General features: G+C 56.3%; 1 protein-coding gene across 2 annotated transcripts in view; it reads right to left on the reverse strand.

Moving 5' to 3' along the window:
* The window catches only part of PTPRN2 (protein tyrosine phosphatase receptor type N2), a 395976-nt gene that overhangs the window by 33668 nt on the left and 346550 nt on the right, over nucleotides 1-15758 (reverse strand). For both annotated transcript variants that reach the window (XM_053927307.2, XM_053927308.2), the window contains exon 15: nucleotides 1188-1335. In XM_053927307.2, coding sequence (XP_053783282.1) covers nucleotides 1188-1335 — 148 coding nt within the window. The remainder of the gene's footprint in view (nucleotides 1-1187; nucleotides 1336-15758) is intronic.

A 15758-nucleotide genomic window follows, 5' to 3' on the forward strand; every position in this document is an offset into this window, starting at 1 on the left:
CGCCTGGGACAAGCTCAGCGACCACCCCCTCCCTCTTCGGTTTCACGGGTCCACAGGTGGCCAGCTTCCCTCACCGACCCCCAGCCCCATGGAGGGAGCTGCCCCTTCACGGCCCACAGCGGAGTCCGAAGCCGGCTGTGCGGCCGGCTTTGCTAACTCCCAGCGCCTGAGCCCAGGGAAGGAAGTGTCTCCTCTTCTTGGGCCTGGCTCTGGTCAGAGGGGACGTCAGTGCAGCTAGGGGCCTTGTGTCCACATGGCTGGAGCCCCACTCTGAGGACAGGACTCTCCGCTGTCCCCGCGCCCTGGGCCTGTGGACCCCTGGGTGGCGCGGCAGGCAGTTCCCGGTGCCCAGCACGGCTGCCGAGCACGTGCACAGGGACGCCGTGGCTGGCTGCTGTGTTCCAGCTTCCACTGAGGGAGGGTGAGCAAGAGAGGCTTTGCCTTCACTACTCACCACACGGGACTGGTCGCCCAGCAAACACCCCGACCCACGACCCCCCAGACGGGCAATTCGAGCTTGATGAGGGTCTACTTGCCCCAAATGGCCTCCCCGGGGTCTCTCTGAGGACAGAGGATGGGGGGTTCACTGGGTGTCTCAGTCTGTCAGTAGTCCTTAGCACACAGTAGGTGCTTAACAAATAACTGTTAGTTGGTCGATTGGACTTTATTTTTCTTTTTGCTTTTCCTCGGGCAATGATTCCAGCCAGAGAGCCTGTGGTCAGGGGTGCTGGCTGGAATAACCGCAAGGCTGGAGGTCGCTGCCGTAGCTGCCGCCACTCACCTGTGCCTGCGCCTGCCTGCACCCCGCTAACTCCCTTGGGCCCTCACTGCTGGGGGTCTCAAGGGCGGCGGGGTGACCCCAACTACAGACGAAGGAGAGGCTCAGCAAGGTGAAGGAATGCGTTCCAACTGCCTAGTGAGAGCCAACCAGAGAGCGAGCCCTGGGGTGGGGGTACCCCAGCGTGGTTCCAGGACTATGCCCTGCACCCCAAAGGAAGCAACTGACTCTGGGCTTCTAAGAGGGGGGCAGCCTCACCGGTGCCGTCCACCTGGCCTCAGCGTGGGAGGACAGACTGCTGCAGAGAGGCACCCGGGGCGGGGGGAGGGCTCCAAGCCCTGAGAAGGGCCTTGGGACTGAGGCGTGGCCTGCCCCCCTCCCCCTGGCCAGCGCCCCGGCGGGTACATACAGGCCAGCACGGCTGGGCAGCGGTTCTTGGGCACGTTCTCCTCCCTCTGGGCCACGAGCGAGCTGCTGGGCTCCGCCTGGTAGGCGCACAGAGCCTCCCACTCCTTCTGCAGCCGGTTCTTGTTCTTCAGGTGGTCCTCCATGTAGGACTGCAATGGAGATGGAGACGCAGCGTCAGGGGCCGCCTCCTCCCGCCCGGTCACGCCGGGAGAGCCCAGGCCACCAGGTGCATGGAAGGCAGCTGAGCTTGGCCCGTGTTCTGTTGGCGCTGGGATGGCGGGTGGGGTCCTGCTGTCACCTCCTGTGATGTGACAGGGAAGGGATGTGCGCCGGGGAGGCCAGACTGGACTGACCCACAGAGCCGGGACAGAGGCTGTGTCCTGCCAGGAGGAGGCTGGTGGGCCGGAAGCCTGCAGGGCTCAGGGTTTACGTGGGTCGGGCTCGGGTCAGGTGTGGGGGCAGCTGTGTGCACGGGGGGCCCCAGGGGTGAGGGGTGCGGGCGGGGGTGTCGGGAGGCTTGGGAGTGGGGTCTGGGCTTGGCAGCGCAGGAGAATGCTGCTCTGTGTTGGAGAAGGGGTGGGCACGCCACAGAAAGCAGCCACTGTCCCATGGGGCGGGGGACGGAAGGGTGAAGGAGAGAGGCTAACCCAAACGTCCACTCCCCCTCCCCCTGGGAAGGCCCCTCCTCACACAGCGTTTGGCCGGCAAGCCCTTCCCTCAGAGAACCAGCCGTCACTGACAGAGACTGTGTTGCAGTAACTGAAGTCCTTCTGCGGGAACTGAACACCACACTGCTCGGAACCATTTCCCGTATCCAACTGAAATCACGACTAATTCAGGGAGCCCCTCCGAAAGAGTTGGGGTCAGGCCCTCCCGAGACCATCCGGGATGCGGCAGAGCACTGAGCAGGTGCCCGGCGGGGCCAGGCGAGGGACCCCGCAGCCTAGGGGGGCGGGCCACCATGTCACCCTGTGCAGAGACAACGGCTGCTGTTTAACGAGGAGACCTCGTTTTCTCGGGTGCGCGCTGGCAAGGCGCGAAGGAAACGGGGCTGCCCCATCCCTGACCCTGACGTCCGAGTCTCCCCAAGAGCAGGCGGGTGTTCGTGTGTGTGTGTCATGGATTTGCCTCCTGGGGCCAGGAGCTCGGACCTGTCTGTCTGCACACAAGCCGTTTTCCTTCTGCTCAGCCTGCTTTTCCGAGTCCACCGGGTATGGTGCGTTTAAGACGTTGAGCCGCGCTGACCAGTGCGAAACCCTGAACAGCTGCTGGGGTTAGCGATACATGAAGGCGAAGCCAGCAAAAATGAACCCTTTGACCCTCCTGCCCTGCCGGGGTCTTACTTTTCTGGGCTCTCAAAGACGCCCCCTCGCCCGTCCCCAGCCAGGGGTCAGCAGAACGCAAGCCAGAGTCTGACTCACCTGCCTCCTCCAGGCTCCTGTGAAGCCTGCTCGTGGCACCTGCGGCTCCTTCCTGGCTGCTTCACACAGCAACCAGACCGGCATTTCCGGTGCAAAACGCCACCCACTGCGGGCACCGCCCACGGAGCCCAGACAAGCCCTGGCCTTCGTCTGACCCTGTAAGCCCTCCCCTCCCCACCCCCCATTTGGACCTGCCCGCCCCATCCCCGGCCATCACTGCCTGCCTGCTCACTCGGGCCCTACCGTGTGGAGTCTGTGCAGACTCCCAGGGCGCACCCGGCACCTCCTCCTCTTGAGTCCGACGGGGACCTGCCTGTGGCCACCCTGTTTGATCTTCCTGCCCTGGCCCCCCACCAAACCCCCTCTCTCTTCACACGTGCTTTGGGTGCACAGAGAATATTGTTGGATGGTGGCTTGTAACCTGGAAATTGCCATCGGTAATTTGAGTCACAGATGTAAAAAACATCTTATATCCATGGTGAGCATCCAATCAAGTTTGCCTTCGAAGCTTCTGGAACTTGGGGGAATTGTCCAAGAACGTGGCCCCAGACTTAGGAATGTTCCATTGTGACCTCGTGGGTGGCGGCTTCCTTTCTGGGTGACGGAAGTGGCCCCTCGATGGTTCCCGCTGAGCAGGCGGCACCACACCCTCGTGCCCGCGGTCAGCGGTGTCAGAGGGCTCTTGTCCCCAGGGCCCCGCTTCTCTGTGTCTGCCTTCCCTCAGCGTCAGGTCTGTGTGTTCGGTCCCAGATGCCTGGCCGCCCTGTGAGCTCCTGGGCAGTCGCTCGGTGCCGCTCACGGGCACACGCGATGTCACTGTGTCACCGTGCAGGGAGACAGGTGTTTCCAGAACCTGGCTTCCCAGTGGGCTGTGGACTCTCGGTGCTGAGGGACCTGCCTGATACAGGCGTACGTGGCTCCGCACAGCCCTGTCCTGGGCTCTGAACTGGAGCTTTAAGTCTGGGATCGCCAGGGACTGCTAGTGTGGTTAACGGGGCCACCGCCCCACCCCCGCATCCGGGAAACACAGACCCCGAGGCGTCGGTGCTCAGGGTTGGGTGGGCTGATGCGAAGAGCTCAGATAAATCCACTGGGACGCTGTGGCGGGTGCCCGAGGAGCACTGGAGTCCTGCCTTCCACCACTCAGAGTTGCCCCAAATCTGCACTCTCGGGTTTGGGGCGACAGGAGACACCCTGCAAGGTGTCCTGGCAGGGGAACCCGGCATGTTTTCAGAGGCCAGCAGGGGAGTTTTCTTCCTGCCAGTTCTGGATGAGTCCTCAGAGGGAGGGGCCTGACCTGGAATTCTGATTTTTTTCAGGGACCTACACTCAGTGTGTTTGTGGAAGACACGGCCCCCGCCTCAACCAGTCCCGGGAAAGAGGCCCCAGGGGGCGGAACGTGGGGTCTCTGAACACGTTCTGGTGCCCTCCGAGCACATGGAGTTCGCTTTCACCACATGCTCGGTGCACCTGCGTTCCTTTGACTTCTTCACTGTTTTTCGATATGTCAACCCGATCCAAGAATTTCGTCCCTCCAGCCCCACCTCCTGCCTTCTCTGCTGGCCCACCCGGCCAGCCCGTGTCGGGGGGGAAACCACGAACAGTCCTGGGGTGACGAGGGTGGGTGTTCAGAACGTGGTCTCCATGTGTCAGGCCACCAGCTGGCGCCCGAGCCTGACGGCGTCACCTCTTTGGGACACAAGTGTCACTGCTATGTGAGACGCACACACGTGTGCGCCGTGTGCCGATTCAGCCTAAGGGTTTCCTGTGCGGTTTTCTGGGCCCACTGTCAGCCCCTGAGGCCAGGAAAGCAGTTTCCAGGACAACGGAGCCTTTGGGGAGCTCTGGCTCATTGCGGGGTTTGCTAATAACCACAGAGCATGGTGTGTCTTCAGGACAAGACTTCCACCCTCCACAAAGGTGCCTGAGGCGCTTTTCCGGGGAGGAGGGGACCCTGATTCACGGAGAAGGGACACGGGGCTTGGTCTGAAGGACTCGCAGCGACAAACCCAGAGGTTCGGCCCCCACACAGCGACTTTTCTGCTTTGGGGCCAAGCGTCCCCCCTCGCGACCCTTTAGTTACGGCGTCTTCAAGTGGGAATCGCACGTGTTCGTGAAGCTGGTTGGCTGAGTTGGTAACACAGGGTGTGTAGACTGTGAGCTGTGAAGTTACACAGCAGAACAGATAGTGATGGTGGCGGGTCTCAGCTTCTAAAATTTTTTTTATTTTTATTAATCATCACCCCCCAAATATTTTAAATTGATTTTGAGAGAGAGAGAGAAGCATCAATCAGTTGCCTCCCGCACACACCCCACCCGGGGATCGAACCCGTGCACCAGAAGGTCGCCCCAAGCAGATGAACCGCCGGCCAGGGTGCAGGTCTCAGCTTTTCATTAGAAAAAGGAGGGTCTTCTAAATTCTCTTCCACATTCTGGGAGCCCACCGCAGTTCTGGGGACATTTACTTGTAACTAGGAACTGTGGCGCACTGCGTCCCACCAAGGCCAGTCACCCCTGCAACGCGGACGCAGAATTTAGGGGGCGAGGACAGGAGAGCCCCGGAGACAGAGGGATCGTCGTCAGAAACATAAATGGCAGGCAGGGCATTTGGACAAGGTGTCCACGTCACACCCTGTTTGCGGGGACACTGGTCTCCTAACAACTCTGTCACCCCTTGTGCGGATGAAGCTGATTCTCCGTCATCCCAAGCCCAGCCGGCTGCCCTGCACTGTGGAGTCAGGGATGGTTCCAGAACGTCGCCACGCCTCCTGCTGGTTTCTTTGGTTTATTACTGTTTGGAGAGGAGGTATTTTGGGCCAGCCTTGTGACGAGGAGTTGCTACGCTTGTGAAAGCAAGCTGCTAACTAACGCAGGTCATCTCTAGTGCGAACAGAGCTTCTGCCTCAGCCCCGAGGTCACACTGTCACCTGAGACTGGGTCACGGGCACCGTGTACTGGTGTCAACACCGAAGATCAGCCTGCAGCGTCACTAAGGAAACAGCCCCACACATTAATCCCATACCTGGCCACCCTCCGGCACCAGCAGGCAGTGCTGCGGCCCCATCTCTGCACGCCGGGGTGCCGGGCTGCGGACATGGGGGAGGGTCAACGGCGTCCAGCCCACGGTGCTGGGGTCCCCTTACGGGTCCCAGCTGCCAACGGCGCTCACAAATCCACTGAGTGGCCGGCCCGAGATGGGGTGCGGGGCACGATTTTGGTTCCATTGAAAGCCATAGAGGTCCTGGCCAGTCACTCAGCGGGTTACGGCGTCGTTCCGATGTGCCAAGGTTTCGGGTTCGACCCCCGGTCAGGGCACGTACAAGACTCAACCAATGAGTGCACCAATGAGTGGAACAACAAGTTGATGTTTCTCTCTCCCTCTCTCTCAAATCAGTCAACAAAAGTCATAGAAATTATGTGTTAATTTAGCATCTCTTGCCCTTAGCAGCGGTGGGCGGAGATACTGGGTTCATCGTTGCTAGAGAATAGTAACATGAACTCCAGACAAAATGCTAACACTCAGAGGGACCGCAGACCATTTAAACCCCAGCCAAGCAGGACCACCCAGTCTTCTCACGTTGGTCCCTGCGCGAAGCACTCATGCCTGCACAAAGCAGGGTGTTTGCCTGTGTCTGGGGACGTCGATGCTTCGTGCGTCTTCTGATGTGAAACAAGCAGAAACTGTCCCCATAAAGCTTCCTTTCCTGATGACGCTGCCCGAAACCCACTTCTGCCCGCGTGGAAAAGGCAAGTTCGCAAGCGGGGGGGCGGGGTTCCGAAGACCCGGCTGCCTCCTTCTTCCGCCCCCGAGCCCCTTCCAACGCCACGTCTTCCACTGGCTGGTGTGACCCGCACGCCTGCCACCGTGAAGAGCGCGCCTGCTGCGCCGCCCTTCCCGAGAGAACAGGAGGTTTGCGCTTTGATCTGGTCGCGGTGGGCCAGTGCTGTGGAGAGAGCGAACCGTCCGCGGCTTCTGCTGTCATCCGGGAGATGAGGACTTTTTTCTCTAAAAAGACAATGTCACCTGTCCTCATGAATGCATTGAAGGGAAGCACTCGAGTTAACTGTTTGAATTCCAATAGCAGGATGTCTGAATTCCAAGCAAAAGTTATACCAGGTGGAAGGAGAAGCCAGGTGGGCTCAGCGGTCTCTGCTGAGCACCTACATGCCCAGAGACGGTGGGATGGCGCGCGGCCTGGTAAAGGTGTCAGGGGCGCCGACGGGCCAGCACAGCTGCAGCATTGTTTAAGAATGCCACTCGGCTCGCATGTTCTGATGCCCGAGCTCCAAAGTGGTGTGTTCAAACCCTGGGAAGGACAGACGTGCGCGCACGGTTGGAGTTCCGGTTTGCTATTTCTCTGCTCGGGAAGATTGTGTTTAAATTACCGCCTGAGGCCAACAAAAAGTAACGACCCAGTGAAACTCAGCCCAGACCCCATCGGCTTGTCCCTGAGCCCCTGCCCAGGGCCCTTCTGTCACGGGACAGCTGGGCTTCCTGGGGAGCGGAACACACATCGCTCTGCTGTGCTCTGCAGACCAGGAACTCAAAATGCAGAGCTGATACACACTGAAAAAAAAAAAGCAAAACCTGCAGACTCGGAAAGGCCAACTCAAGTGTGCTCCCTACGACGTCATCAGGGCACTTACTTGGGGAGAAGTAGCCGTTTGGAAAAGCATGAAGAAATACCCAGAGGGCCCGGGACATCAGGAGGAGTAAGGGAAGGACCACGTGGTCTTTCCTTCTCACGGTTTGGGCCTTGCTCCCAGGGACTCGTGCTTCTGAGGAGGAGCTTCCCCGGGCACGCAGGCACACGTGGCCAGGGAGTGGCTGGCTCCCCGCATCCGGGGGAGTGGGGAGTGGCGAAAACGAGGAAGATGATGGCAAAAGCAGCAACATGGCAGCGCAGTTGGCTCCACCAATGGACGTGAGCCAACGCCGCTTCCTCCCGATTCTCCCTCTACAGCCTCTTCGAGAGCTGAGTGACGTTGAAGACCAAGTAGGAGGCTCGAAAGCCGGTGCCCCCTGAACACTGCCCTCCTACTGTCCCGCCCTGAGAGAGAATCGTACCCCCATCCCTCATGCTGTCACCCGCAGAATCAGTGTCAGAAACCTGACACTGTTAAAACCCCGGAGGAAAGTCAAGACCATCCTAATGTCAGGCCTTTCAGAGAAAGTCCCCAGCGCACACCCAGTTTAGGCAGAGAAGGAGAGCATGCAAACGCCAGCGACAGAAGCGAGGCACAAAAAAGAGACACGGAAAAATGGCCACGCTGGTGTTGACGCTGACGCAGCGAATGCGGAATTGTCCATTTTATTTACAATCGTTTTTGTAACTGAGAAACACAACAAAGCAAGAATGGAGAAAACGCCCAGACGCGCTACGGAAAACGTGTTTTCAAGGCTTCTGCTGGGCAGGGCTCTGGCGGCGACTCTAGTTCCCCTGTGATGAGAGACAGGGTCAGTGTGTCTGGTGGACGTGCAGAGAAAGGCAGCTCTTCACGCAGGTGACCCAGGAGGTCGGGAAGCTAAATCCTGAAGATGTAGAACTTCACTGATTGGAAGCCTCCATTCCTGTGCTTCTATAATAGTTTGGGTTTCATGTTGATAGAAGGGTCCTCAGCAGGGACCGAATGTCCCCCATGACGCTCCCTGTGGTCAGCGAATGGTCAGCCCGGAGCCGGGCAGTGGGGGTGGGCGGTCTGTGGGCCGCGGAGGGCAGAGAGCCTCTCAGGCGGAGCCCCGGAGCCCCAGGGCCCCAGATCATGCGGCTCTTCAATCAGCTGTGACTTCCACTTACCTTTACCCCATCGATTTATAGGAAATTAGTGACACAGGCTCCCAATGGCAGCCGGATGGAAAATGTTAAAGCCCTACGCGTTCTGCCCCAGGAACATGTTAATTAGTAACCTGCAGGGCGAGGGATTTCGTCCTCACCACCTGCTCTTACGAAGCGGCCGGGAGAGGGACGGGCACTTGCTGGGCACCTGGGAGACAAAGGCCTGCAACCAGAAGGCGGGGAAACAGCTCTGCGATGGCCTGACGACTGCAATGGCAGCACCTGCCGGCTCCTGGCTGCTGGAGCTCAAGGAGTTCTAAGTGGACGATTTTTTGTCAGAATCCACAGATCTGATTAAACATATGAAAAATTAAGGTTGTATGAACATGGGTGAAATATAAAGACGAACACTTAGAAGCAATGGAAATAATGGTGGGAATGCCACGTTTTCCCTCATTGGACAACTGTTAATATTCACATTTAGGGTGAAGGCGGCTTGCTGGGTGCGAGCGGAGCCCGGGGCCCCCTGTGACTGGGGGTGCAGGAAGAGCCGCGGGATCTCGGGGTCCTGTTCCCGTGCTGGTTTTACTCCTGTTGGGTTCACCCGACTGGTTTTGCGAAGCGTCTCATGTGTGCCAGGGGCTGCCCTGTGCTCCCGCTCCGGGGCCCCACTCTCCCCGGCTGAGCTCTGTGTCTGAGGATGGGCTGCAATCAGGTGGGAACCGTGATTGGGACAGACGGACTCACTCAGCCGCATCAGTGAAAAGATGCCCAGGTGCCCAGAGGACCGGGGACAGCTGACCACTCAGCTTGTCTGGAAAGGTGGGGAGGGGCTCCCAATGCAGAGGAGGGTGGGGCCTGCAGGGGGCGGAGACAGCAGGGGGCAGGGCCAGCAGGGGAGTGGGGCAAGGGCTGGGTGGGACAGGGGCCACAGCTCTTGGGGACAATAGGCCTGCTTGTTGAGGGGTCTTAAGTTTTTTTAAAAAACATTTACATTATTGGGCCCTCGCCCGGTGGTTCAGTTGGATGGAGCACTGTCCCACCGAAAGGTTGTGGGTTCAATTCCCGGTTGGGGGTGGGTGCTGGAGGCAACCGATCTGTTCCTCTCTCTCCCTTTCTCTCTCTCTCTGAAATCAGTGCACGTGTCCTCGGGTGAGGATTAAAACTTAAACAATCAGGGAAACCCTGGCCAGTAACACCCTGTAAGTGGCAGCGGCAGCCTGACGATAGACTCCTGCACACACCATTGTGCGCGCGCCTCCCGGGTCCCGCTGCCTGCGAGGGGGGGGCTCCGTTTAAGAGCGACGGGGGGCCGCAGGGAGTTTTAAGCCAAAGAGGCATGTGATGATGAGGACACTTCTAAAAGGTCACTGGCCCCAGGTGGGATCGATGGCACCAGCTGGGACCATCCCCACAAAGCCCAGCAGCCGAGGTTGGGGGACAGAGTGGAGGCCGAGGGGAGGGGGAGACCTGAGCAGAGCCGCCAAGACAGGGTCCTAGAGCACGGGAGGGGCTTTCGTTTATCAATAATCAGCTCGTTCCGTCATCTGGCCTGCTCCTCCTGACATTCCTCCGTGTCTGCAGCCCTTCAGTTTGCAGACGTCCTGCGCCACACAAGCCCCGCGAGGAGCCATCTCAACCACAGCCCAGCGCCCCGCTGAGGGCCGAGTCTGCGTGAACACCACTCGGGCCAGCAGCTTTTGTTACGGGACAGAGCGCTCAGGCGCGCGGTCACTCATCTTAGCCACTGCACGAAATCTCACGGAAGGTAAGTTTCCCCAAAGTGCCGTGGAAAAGTAACAACAACAGCTAGACCCCAAACAACGGAGGCGGCCTGGGATGCTGTGACAGACTTTTACACAGATAAGGCGGTTGGAAATGCAGAGGCGGGAGAGCGTGTGAGCATCTGCAGCGAGCAAACGGCCTGTTGGAACCGCAGTCCTGGGGGCTCACGCCTGGCTGGTAGGGGACCCAGCCTGCATTAGCCCTGCACCCCGCCGGGGCCTGGGCACGGAGTCACCACCAGGTCACGGCCAGGGCCCCAGGGATGCAAACGTCCGTGAGAGGAGCCCAGTCTGCAGGAGGCTCCATGAGCTGAGGCACATTCAGACGGAAACCAACCAGATATCAGGCTTGAGAAAACAAAAATTAAAAAAAAATTTTTTTTCAATCCTTGCCTGAGGATATGTTTTATTGATTGTTTTTTTTTTTGAGAGAGAGAGAGGAAGGGAGAGAGAGAAAGATGGATTGGTTGCCTCCCATATGTGCCCTGACCAGGGATCAAACCCAAAACCGACTATGTCCCTGACCAGGAATTGAACCTGCAACCTTTTGGTCAACAAGATGACATTTCAACCAATTGAGCCACCTGGCCAGGGCTTAAAATTTTTATTTATTGATTTTTACAGAGAGAGAGAGAGAGAAAGAGAGAGAGAGAGAGAGAGAGGACGGGAGGGAGGGGGGAAGGGGGAGGGGAGGGAGAGAGTCACTGATTTATTGTTGCACTCACTGGTTGGGTCTTGTATGTGTCCTGACTGGGGATCGAACCTGCCACCTTGGTGTGACACCTCGGGACGATGCTCCAACCAATTGAGCTACTCAGCCAGGGCAGAAAACGGGAATTTTTAAGAAATGAAAGGGGGTATGTGCATGGTATTATTACCACCTCCTTGAGTGCCGTGTGGTGGGAGCTCAAAACCTGGGGAGGACCTGCAGCAGTGCCCTGGACCCAGCCATGGCCACCAGCACCCCGCAGCTCCAGCTGGCTGGGGCCCGGAACATATGTGCACTGTCCCTAGATGTGCCTGACCCTCCCAGGTCAAGCTTCCAGAGCTTCTAGAAACCTGAACGTTGCTTCGCCCCTGCTCACAGTGACACGGTGCTGTAACCAGAGGCGGCCGTAAACTTGACATTTAGTCCTCACCCTTAACTCCGTAGAAAAATCAGGACAAAGAAGTAAACGAAAGTGGTGTTTTGAGGCACTCCCCAAACGCCCCCCGTGTAGTCCCCGCAGTCTCTCCGCTGTCGGATGGAGAGCCCAGTGCAGCCGAGGGGGTCGGTAACTCTCTGTTGACTTCCGAGCGTCCTCTGCGTGTGATGTGAGGGTTCAGGTAGCTGTCAGGGCCACTGGAAATGCAGGGGATACACCGAGCCAGGTCAGGGATGCCCTGTGGGACCTTTTTGGACAAAGGGATACCAGGGCTTCATTTAGCGGTTTTCTTTAACAATATTTGTTAAAATCCTCACCCAAGGACATGTGTATTGGTTTTGAAAGAGAGAGAGAAACATCGATTGGTTGTGTCTCATACACGCCACAGTTGGGGATCAAACCTGCAACCAGGTGTGTGCCCGGACCCGGAGAACCTACGAGGATTTGGTGTCCTGGACGACGCTCCAGTCAGCTGAGCCACCTGGCCAGGGTGACTGCCTAGTCTTAAACAAGTGCCCAGAAGAGGCAAAAGGCAGATTTCCATGCTAATAAGCAAATTTTAATTTCTTCTGGAATATTCCTGTGCATTTTTATTTTCTTCGGCTTCGGCTGTTAGACTCTGTCACCTCCACCGGGCTGTCTGGGAAAACGGCACGATCCATTCCCGGGCTGCAGGAGCAGCTCTGGGGCCTATAAAATATTCACTCCCTTTCAGGAACATTTGCACCCTGCTGGCAGACGTGGGCAAATTCATACGGAGGACCAGAAAATGGCCATTTTAATGGCAAACGCTCTCGTCAAACCTCTCTTTCCACGACGCATTTTCTTCAGAGTTATTTTCATTAGGAAGATGAACAATTTCCGCATTAGCTGCTAATCCCCTTTCATTTAAAAGTCTGCTGATAAAATTCTTTGCTTGTCACTCAAAGAGCGGGGAATAATTATAGATCGGAGGCTTCCATCCTGGCTTCATTAACGGCAAATTGCGCGGACGTCGGCAGCATAAGTCAGCTTTGATCCATCTCAAAATGCAATTTCCATAGCTTCCCCGGGCTACGTACAATTAATTATACAGTTAATAAGGGAAATATGTTAATGAAAGGACCACGGGTCACCCGGACCACCTGCCTTTACCCAGAACATTTTGTCTATTCCTCTTCCTTTTGTAACAGGGTCCACAGACAATAGAGCCCACAGTTACTGACAAGGTGGCAATTTTTTCTTTCTTTCTTTTTTTTTTTTTAAAGATTTTATTTATTTATTTTTAGAGAGAAGGGAAAGGAAGGAGAGAGGGAAAGGAATATCAATGTGTAGTTGCTTCTTGCACGCCCCCCACTGTGGACCCGGCCTGCAACCCAGGCATGTGCTGTGACTGGGAATGGAACTGGCGACCCTTTGGTTCACAGGCTGGCACTCAGTCCACTGAGCCACACCAGCCAGGGCACGTGGCAATTTCAAATAACAGTCTGCAGCTACGTCAATTAGCGCAAGTCTAAAGGAAATTTCATTGGGTTTTGTGACATTTCACCTGATCCCTGCCTTTTAAAAGTTTAAACTATCCGCCCCTGGCATTTAAACTCCGGAACTAGCCACGTCTTGAACAGAATACTGTGTGGGAGGTGTTTGGGTGCTGCCGGTGATCTAGTGATCCGCACAAAGGAGAGACAGTGGGAAATGCAGAGGAAGCCGTGTGGAAGACGAGGAGGTAAATCCATTCCTCCCCGTGGACTGACCGCCCTCGTCGCCCTCTGCGCTGGGCAGTGGCAAACCCTCTCGCTCTGCTTGTCTCGACCAGCTCGACCACAAACTTCCACGCAGAAGCTACCGCTGACCTTTACAGGGAAAGCGAATGTTTCCGAGACTCTGATGTGGAAGAGACGCCGGAAGAGTTTAACTGGCAGAGCTCTGTTTCCATCGACTTTTTATAGATTATCTTTGCAAATATTTGTTGTGCAGCCAACTGTATTAATATCAATTCATACAGCGTCCTTATCGAAGGGGAAAGTAGGGATTTGATTCTGGCCTCCACCGCCTGAAGCCAGAGTTCCTCAGAAATGGCGTTGATGTGCAACCACCTCGGACTCCAGGGAGTGGACGGGGGGACCGGGACACAGCGGGGAGAGTCGTGGCAGTGCAGCCCCAAGATACCAACCCCCCAGTCTCTAAGACATTAACAAATTCCGGGAGAAAAATAGAACCCCCCCCCAAAGGAAAAGCAGCTGCCCCTCCCACCCCCGGCATGGGGGGCCTGATGGGGCGGGCGAAATCTGCACCTTGACGTCCCCACTGGCCTCGGGTGACGTGGGCGGAGCTGGTTTCTTTAGGATCTGATTCCCAAGCAGCTTTAAAATGAGCATTTCTCCATGTTTAGCCAGCATTTCTGTTTCAGCCCCCCGGCTCCCCACGGACGGTCCCCCAAAATTCAAGCGGCCAATTCCCAGCCAGCACCATGGGAGCAGATTCCCTCAAAATTCCCAACACCTTCGCCACCCAATGTGACAGGAGAAGCCCAGGGAAGACGCTGCTCTCCTGGCGACGGTGACGCCAGCCCTCCTAACAGGGAAGCTTTCAGGAGGAGGCCAGAGGCGGGTGGTTGCCTGGCAACGCAGGCAGCTTCCCGCCATTGTCACGCGGGGATCTTTTCTTAGCAGCAGCCTTTTATGTTCAGGGCGGCGATGCACTCATTATGATTTTCTGATGAAGTTTTTAGGGGGAATAAAGAATTCCCGCGAGTGCGGTGAGGTTACCTAGGACAGCGACATAGACGGGCACTTTCTCTCTCGAATCCCGGTGGGAAGCGCTGGCTGCCAAACACGTTAGAAAATATTTACAGAAATTCTAAAAGCGCTCTCTGGAATTAGAGTAGGTTGGTTTTTAATTTCCTGAAACCGGTGGGCTGTGTGCTCACGAGCAATAAGTCGAGAGTCGGGGGGGAGAGGTGTTGCCAACACTGGAGAAGCTCCCACCAGACTCAGAAGTGTGTCTTCTCTCGGCCGACGGACTTGCTGAGAGAGGAGGAAGCTCAGAGGTCCGAGCCTGTGTTCCCAGACCTTCCTGTTGGCAGCGAAAATGCCAGGGGAGCCTGGGCCAGTGTGGCTCAGTGGGTCGGGCGTCGTCCTGCAAAGCGAAAGGTGGCCAGTTCGATTTCCGGTCGGGGCGCAGGCCTGGGGGGTGGGCCAGGTCCCTGGTTGCGGCACGGATGAGAGGCAGCTGATCGATGTTTCTCTCTCACATTGATGTTTCTCTCCCTCTCTTTCTCCCCACCTTCCCTTCTTTCTAAAATGAGTAAGTAAAATGTTTTAAAAAATGCCAGCGGAAAAAGGAAAAACTCAGATTCAAGTGCCAGCCACAATAATGAAGAGCTGGCTGGCGAACCTTCCTCCTTCAGTGGCTTTGAAATGAGGTTGATATAGAACATCAACCTCACTTTCAAGTTTGAGCTTGAAGGAGAAGAGGGGAGAGAGTTGGTCCATCGAAACTATTTTCTCCTTCGAGGGTGAAAAGTTAGCGATAAGACAATCACAGGTACTTTTCATCGTTTTCGTCACTTTTCTTTGTTCTCCAGTCAGTCACGTGGTGGACTGCCTGAATGACATGCCCCCGTGTTCCCAAGAGCTGGCAGAGACAGGGGCAAAAGTAAAAGTAAAATTGGTCCAACACTGGGCCCAGGGAAACCCCAGAACCAGGGGCGGGATTCAGAAGACAGTGCGGAGGACCCCGAAGGGAACAGCAGGGAACAGCCTTCGGGAGAGCGGGGGTGTCAAAGGCAGGGACATAGCATTTTCATAGCGAACAGAGAAAAGTAACCAGAATTTGATTCTTGGCTAACCTAGTATGAGTGCGAGGATTGACTGAGGACATTTTCAGAGAAAGATGGGGAGACCTTCTGACTGGAAGGAGGACACACGGCGTCCGGCAGAAGTGAGGCCTGCTTGAGTGTGGGTGGTGGGGTGAGAATATGGGTGTGATAATTTGTAGTTTTAATGTGAACATTCCACCTAAATGTCACAGGGTGTGCTTGAGCATGATATTGTTATGTTACAGAATGACACGCTTATGATTTTGTAATAAAAGTGTTTGCAGTAAAAAGGGGGTGTTATTTGTGCCGGACCCTGTATTTCAGGAGAAGAAAATTTTCACTCCAAATGGAGAATTGGGAAGTAAGGAGAAATGAAGGAAAAAGGAAACACCCGTTAGAACGAGACTCGACGTGAAGGAGTGCCAACTACACGAACGGTTAACTCAAGGGTTTAGAACAAGTGAACCCGGAATCCTGGGCGGCAGTAACTGTGGGTTGGAGTTCAAGTCCCAGGTTTACCTGGGAGCTGGGCAGAGGTGTTCACTTCAGGTCTCGTTAAAGACCTTGTTGCCGAAATCATCAGCATGATTATTAACTGCAACCGCTGGTTGAGGGGGGAGAGAAGGAGGGAGGACAGCTCAGCCTT

This window comes from Desmodus rotundus, chromosome 6 (assembly GCF_022682495.2).
Source record: "Desmodus rotundus isolate HL8 chromosome 6, HLdesRot8A.1, whole genome shotgun sequence".
Lineage (NCBI taxonomy): Eukaryota > Metazoa > Chordata > Mammalia > Chiroptera > Phyllostomidae > Desmodus > Desmodus rotundus.